The sequence below is a fragment of the Glycine max genome, chromosome 2, assembly GCF_000004515.6.
Source record: "Glycine max cultivar Williams 82 chromosome 2, Glycine_max_v4.0, whole genome shotgun sequence".
Lineage (NCBI taxonomy): Eukaryota > Viridiplantae > Streptophyta > Magnoliopsida > Fabales > Fabaceae > Glycine > Glycine max.
This window is the reverse complement of record NC_016089.4, coordinates 41,683,278-41,690,145: the sequence shown is the minus strand read 5'-3', so window position 1 is coordinate 41,690,145 and position 6,868 is coordinate 41,683,278. Positions and strand designations below refer to the sequence as shown.

At 31.5% G+C, this 6,868-nt stretch overlaps 1 protein-coding gene across 2 annotated transcripts; it reads left to right on the top strand.

Annotated features, from left to right (window-relative positions):
• The first annotated feature begins 1,781 nt into the window (after positions 1 to 1,781).
• LOC100808904 (protein tumorous imaginal discs, mitochondrial-like) lies at positions 1,782 to 5,123 on the top strand. 2 transcript variants are annotated; one of them, XM_006574391.3, is made up of 5 exons: positions 1,782 to 2,032; positions 2,104 to 2,181; positions 2,273 to 2,348; positions 4,681 to 4,754; positions 4,848 to 5,123. In XM_006574391.3, the coding sequence occupies exons 1-5, from the start codon at positions 1,925 to 1,927 to the stop codon at positions 4,917 to 4,919; spliced, it is 408 nt and encodes a 135-aa protein (XP_006574454.1). In that variant the 5' UTR covers positions 1,782 to 1,924; the 3' UTR covers positions 4,920 to 5,123. The 2 variants fall into 2 exon arrangements, with proteins under 2 accessions (XP_006574454.1, NP_001242691.1); NM_001255762.2 differs by having other exon boundaries at positions 1,897 to 2,181; positions 4,848 to 5,092.
• The last annotated feature ends 1,745 nt before the right edge of the window (positions 5,124 to 6,868 follow it).

Below are 6,868 nucleotides of genomic sequence, written 5' to 3'. Positions count from 1 at the left end.
TTCATGAATTAAATTACTTTGGGACTAAATCCGAAATCGAAGATAAACTGGAGGATCAAAAATACAAATTTTGTCTTTTGTAAAAAGAGAAATTAATTGTTTAGCTCATAACTTAGTAAGGATTTTAAAATTTTATGTAAGCTTTTATGTTTTTAATTATATTTCTTTCTGCATTTTTTCATTAATCATAAATGAATGATATAACTATATTCTCTTTTTTATTATAAAAAAACCCAACCAGCATAGAAGTGACGTGAGTCAACGTATCCCCAACTTGAGCCAACCAAACACCACTTGCACCATTCAATTGTAATTTATTCGAAATAAACCAAGATAAAAAAATCACCGAATCAAGTCAATCAACCGAACATGTCGTAATTGGTTGTTTTTTTGCAAATCATATGTGTGCCTGTATATATAATAATATCGTAAGTCACATCTATACGCTAGAACCTTACGATTTTTGTCGTGAAATTGTGAATCGTATCGTTACACATTCGCTTGCACGATAAGAGATATGTTTTTGGAAAGAAAATGATATATTTTGTTCACACCAATCATGCCATTATAATATAATAAATATCCAGAAGAAATGAGATAGAGGTCTCTAGTTCAAGTTTTCAAATTACGTTAAATATCGATAAATTTTTTCATCGTTTATAATAATTTTAACTTGAATAAAATTATATTTTATAAGAAATATATGTAGTTTAAACGAAAAAAAATATCTAAAAAAAGTAATTATAACATACTCTTCTATCATATTTTTTTATAATTAATTCAATTTATTACAAACTATAATGATAAAGATTTACATATGATTTTAGTTCTTTAAATTAAAAAACAATAATCCTATTTTAGTTCTTTAGTCTAGTGTTATTAGAGACTTTGCTTTAGATTAAAACTTGCTTATATATATGACAACATAATATTTTTTTATTAATAAATATTAATTTTTGTTAAAATATTAGTTTTTATTAACCAAGAGAATAAGACAACTCAATATAACTTTGCATCATTATTATCATCAGTATAGTTTACAATATGAGTGCATTGTTTTTCCTTAGCAAAAGTCATTGAAGAAAAACTAAAACATTTTTTTCAACTTACAAAATTAAAAAGATAAATCTTAAATTTAAATTGAGAGACTAAAGATATATTTAAAACCAATAAAATTTATTGCAGAACGAAACTCATAAAATGTTATACTATTTTATATTTTTAACAAAGATGAATGCTAATGATCATTCTCTTTTTAAATCTTTATATGAATACTTAAAATTTAGTGTAAAGGACCAATTTAATCCTTACATTTGTATTTTGCTCTTATTTTAGTCTTTAAAACTAAGAAAAACTAAAAATAAATTACTAATTTTCTTTAGAATTTCATTCAGGCATCTAAAATTATTCATTTTCTCTCATTTTCATCTTTAAACTTATACTGTTATTATTACTTAAGCCCCAAGATTAGAGATCAAATGAGAAAAAAAATTATTTTTAGGAACTCAAACGAAACACTAAATTTTTTTAGGATTTATTTTAGTTTATCTTAATTTCTGAGATCAAATGACAGTAAAATTGATTTTAAAAGGACTAAATTGATCATTTATTTTGAAATTCATTAAAAGTCATAATTTTAGTGAATTTTACTTCACATTCAATTATTATCTCTTAATCTAAAAGCAGAACCCATTAAAAATGATAATTTCTAATAAATTTGAAATATTCATAAAAGAAACTCAAAAAATAAAAAATAAAATTGAAATGGTGAGTAATTCCATATCTAGAATTTTCGTGGGGAGAATGTTAAGTGCGGCATAAACGAGTCGTACGCAGCACGCCGAGACACAGAGAGACAAAGAAAAGAAGCACTTTACTCAATTCAATTTCTTTCGTTCCTCTCACTCACAAACTCAAACACAACATGATGTGGGAATGGGACGATTACCAAGACACCATCCCCAAACACGACCTACCCCAACCCGATTCCCACCTCAAATTCGATTTCTTCTCCGCCCTCTCCAGGCCCAAGGTCCTTTTTCAAACTTCTCAAAATTAGGGACTGTTTGTTTGTGTAATAACTGCGTTTTGTGTTGGGGGCAGGATTATTACAAGATACTGGAAGTGGATTACGACGCCACGGATGACGCTATTCGCTCCAATTACATTCGCCTCGCGCTGGTGCGTTGTGTTGTGTTGTAAGCATTTTTTTTTGTTGGGCTTTTCGATTGGGCCTAATCCATCTATGTGGGTCTCGTTGTGCACGACGCAGAAGTGGCACCCGGACAAGCACAAAGACCAGAACTCTGCTACCTCGCGATTCCAAGACATAAACGAAGCTTATCAGGGTACGTGCACACATATCTATCTATCTCCTTTTAGGGTTGGGGTTAGGGTTGCTTCTGTTTGTTATTTTTTGTGGTTTTAGACAAGCTTTGTGATTACGGATGTTTTCCATTTGTTACTTACTTTTCTTTCTTTCCTCGTGCTTATGTAGTAAGTAGTAACATCATTTTAAATAAATTCTATTTGAATTTTGCATTTTCTCCAGCATAATTATTGTGAATAATGTTTACAATAAATTAGTTGCGGGCAATTTTATTTTTTTATCTGTAGGAATAAAAAAACAGTGCTAAGTGGTTTATAACACTCACACACACTGCTCAACCAAGTGAACTAGACTCCTTTGGTAGTCTTGGGTAATTTATTTGTCAAAATGTATGTATGTATGTATTGCTCAAGCAAAAAATGCACCACTCCTAAAATTGGGTCAGGTTCTAAATGTTCTAATGGATTCGGTAGGAATAAGATCGTATAACCCTTATTTGATGACTTGGAAACTGATTCTGTTTTGTTAAATTCGTGTGTCAGACTGATGTGAATGTAATTTTAATGTGTTGCGATGGAATTGCTGCGTGAATGGGATGCTTGTGTACAATATGGGAATCAAATAATCAACTGTTTGGCATAGTGGTAGACTGTGTGTGTGATAAACTAATAATCTATGTGTTGACTTTTTCTTCTTCTGAGATTTAAGAAATCCAAAGGATGAAATAAACTTGAGCAAGCGTACATGTGCTAAAATTTATTTGAACAAGCATAAGAATAGTGATTGCTTGTGGTTCTGAAGTGCCACCACAAGCATAAGCATTGTGGTGGATGAGTAGTTGTTCAAGAAAAGAAAAGATTATAAATGAATGAGTGTATTCAATAGAAGGTTGGAGTTTACCTATTGAGGAATACATGACTAAATCTTGTGTATGGTGGTTTGACTTTAATCTAAATGGTCTTTGTGAAAACTTTATTTTTGTCATAACACAATGACTTTACTTGATGATCCTTGTGGCTAGAGGGGTAGATGAGTCAAACCGGGCACTAGAAGCTCAAGCTTAACATGCAAAAGAAAAAATGCTAGTCTAGCTTGGCTCATTTGTTTAAACAAGTCAAATTTAAATCTCTAGTTTTATTGGTAAGTAAACGATTGAGATTGGTCAAGCATTTCCTCAAATAGTTTACAAATAGTTAACTGTCATTACACCCCTTGTGTAGCCTAGCCCACCCACCTATGGAACAAAGTTTTGTTGCTGTTATTGTTAAGGGGAAAAAGGGTCAGTCAACTTAGTTTCTTACTTTATTTCATTAGAACTGCCCTTTCCCTTTAGGACAACAAGCACCTCAGTCTTATTGCTTTTGCTGTCAATTAATTGCTTTTGAACACTTCAGTTTTTACATTATTGTTTTATCCTGTTTCTTATTTCCCCATTTTGCATCCTTTGGTTAAATAATAATTCTTGCTCTGTTATAATCTCTTGCCTTCTAGGACATATGTAAACTTGCTTACAACTTGGATAGTTCATTGTACTGAGTTTGTTCTCTCTGTGTTCTAAGCTTGAAATAATGTATCCTCCCTAGTCCTGCTCCTTGCAAAAGATAAAAAAATAACAGGAAAGGTTCCCTCTTGATTGTTACCAACTTACCATGTCCAGATTTAATGTAGTTAGTTTTTATATGATGTGAGGATGAACCTCGGCACAATTATAAGGCTGCTGCCTTGTGACCTGGATGTCATGGATTCAAATCCTAGAAATCCACTTGTGGGTTCAAGGCTGCTTATATTTACCCTTCCCAAACTCCATTTGGTGGGAGCCTCTTGAATTGAGCCACCCTTTTAAAATTTTCTATGATGGGTGTGCTATTTTTTGGCTTGTTAAATGTTTGATATCAGGGATGACTGTCAAATTGAATAAGAAATTAAGAATTGTTAACACAAGTGCTGGAATTTTTAAGTTGTAGGGATATGGGAGCTTTACCACTTCTTACACATTTGTTTCCCTACCAACCTGCCCAATGCTTATAGTCTAATAATAGGCATGTGACCAATAACGAAGATGATCCATTGATGCCTGAGAAGATAAGATTATGGTTGAGACAGTAGCTAATGATAGGGATTAGATTAGCAGTTCAATAAATATGACATTACTATTGTGGTATAGTACCCCTCTGATGGGTACTGTTGGAAATCCTATTTAAATGTAATGAGATCTTAAAATTCTGCTGATTATCTACTACACTTCTCTATTATCTGCCTACCTTAATTATTTTCCCTTAACCAAGTAGATGGGACTGTATGAGTTCCGTCAAGTTATTATAACCTAACACCTCTTTGGCTTTATTGGACAGTTTTGAGTGATCCAGTCAAAAGGAGGGAATATGACATAAATGGGATGCGTTACGAATATGATTACAATATAATTGTAAGCAATATTTGTCTTCCTCAGACAGGATTTGTGTTTTGAAAGAATGTTTAATTTACATAAGTGATTCTTTCTGACATTTTTTTGATGTAGGATTATCTCAACCGTTACAAGGGCCTTATATTGACGTGCAATGGCCTTGGCATAAAGCATTCGATATGGTAAAAAACAAAACCAACATCAGACATCCTTCCAGTGCATCTGGGACAGTTTTTTTTAAGTACCTGTCACTGCAAGCCATGCTTATTAATGAAGATATCTGATTATGATGTCCTAGAGAGAGTTTCATGTTTTTGTATAAAAAAAGGACAAAATGGGACTTGTACCTCTTGTAACGTCGAATGCTCTCGCCTCCCATGCCTTCTTTCATATTTGTGTTTATATCATCCTTCCCTGCTATTTTATATGTTCCCAATGTTTTGATATTTTAGTGGCAGTAAGGGGCTAAAGCCCCTGAGAAATAAATATATTAATCCACGAGGTAAGTTGATCGAAGCTACATAATCCAAAAAAAGTAAGCAGTAGAAAATAAGAAGAAATAAAACACAATTCAAGATTTGTAATAAATAAATAATTTGATCGTATATATTACCAATTTTATGGGTCAAGAATGAACTAAATTCCCTTGGCCCAAATCGACGAGTGAAATTCTAAGTGATATATATCTTACGGTGTTTAATGTCTGATAGATAGTTCTAATTTAAATTATATACTTTATAGACCGAAATGTCATAGAAAACAAATTAATCGTGGTTACAAGATCAATCCATAATAACCAGGAACATTCACAATTGTTGACAATAGCTTCCTAACGCTTAATTACAGGAGGACCTAAAAATGTTGTGAAAGAGAACAATATATCCAAAGCAAGTTAGTTAATCACAAGACAACGAAGCTAAGTTGATTTCCCTGTTCACAGATTTGGTAAAAGTCATATCAAGGCACGGTGAAGTTATAAATTAAACCTTCTTTAGCTAGGATGGCAAAAAATACATACTTAAAATAGAATCTGAAATCACTTTGGATTTGAGAAATTTACAAGCAAAAATATGAGCCAACAACAAGTGGCCCTTACACTCTCCAACTTTGTCCTCCCCATAAAATGAGTCATGCACAACAAATCAAAGGTTTATTTTTTTGGTAATACTTCTTGGAAGACACATAAGATTGAAATTAAATATGCTTATAAGATTTAAGTCTAAAAAGGAAAGAAAAGGAGCACAAAATGAAGTCAACTTTGGTCCTAATCAGTCACACTAGAAGTATTGGATGATAAAGAACACAAGAGATTGAAACAAAGAGCATTAGAAGCAAGAAACGGAACAAGACAGAGAAGAGAAGGAAGACCCAGTGAAACATAGCAAAGAAACGAGGAAAGCAGAATCAAGGAACTCACTCACCGGCAACAAAACAGCCTAGGTGTGGCTGCCGCAGCGTGCGGCGGGCCCTAATAGTTTTGTGTGAGACAAGTAAAATTAGGACTTTGTGAAACAAAAACTGTGAAATTGAAATGTAAAAAGTAAAAACTACAAGGATAAAAATAAAACGTACGGGTGCAGCTCAAGTGATATTAGAAAAATAAAAATAACTCTATACTCTATAAACTGTTTATTCATTCATGGTATAATTATCGATACTTTTACAAATAAACCAATATTATGAATAAAACAGTTTATTTTATATAGTACAAGTATTGGTTTGATTATTAATTTAATAAAATATTGCTAATTTTTATTAATAATTTAATAAAACAAGAATAAAAATCAATATTATGACTTAAATATCTCTCTAATTTGTCTCATCTTTTTAGTCATTCAAATTTAAAGTTATTTTTTTAGTCATTATAATTTTGATAATGCTCTTTTTAGTTCATCTCTACAATGCGAGCCAAACGGAGAATAAGAGAATCGTAATTTTGTAGTGACTTTTGACCATCAAAAACTGATTTTCTATTTTAAATTTTAAAATATAATTTTTGATAGTTTAAAAATGTCAAAATCAAGTCAATAAAAAAAAAACTAAAACAATTTTTAATGCAGTTAATGAGTTTTTAATTTTAATTGACATTATTCTAGTGGTGTTTAATTGCCAAATATTTATACTTTAAAATAGAA

What these genes read in the sequence shown, in the direction of transcription:
- LOC100808904 (NM_001255762.2), top strand. Translation starts at nt 1,936, where the DNA reads ATGGGACGATTACCAAGACACCATCCCCAAACACGACCTACCCCAACC. An exon ending in ATTACATTCGCCTCGCGCTG is followed by an intron (nt 2,182 to 2,272) that starts GTGCGTTGTGTT and finishes TGCACGACGCAG; the next exon opens with AAGTGGCACCCGGACAAGCA. An exon ending in CATAAACGAAGCTTATCAGG is followed by an intron (nt 2,349 to 4,680) that starts GTACGTGCACAC and finishes TTTATTGGACAG; the next exon opens with TTTTGAGTGATCCAGTCAAA.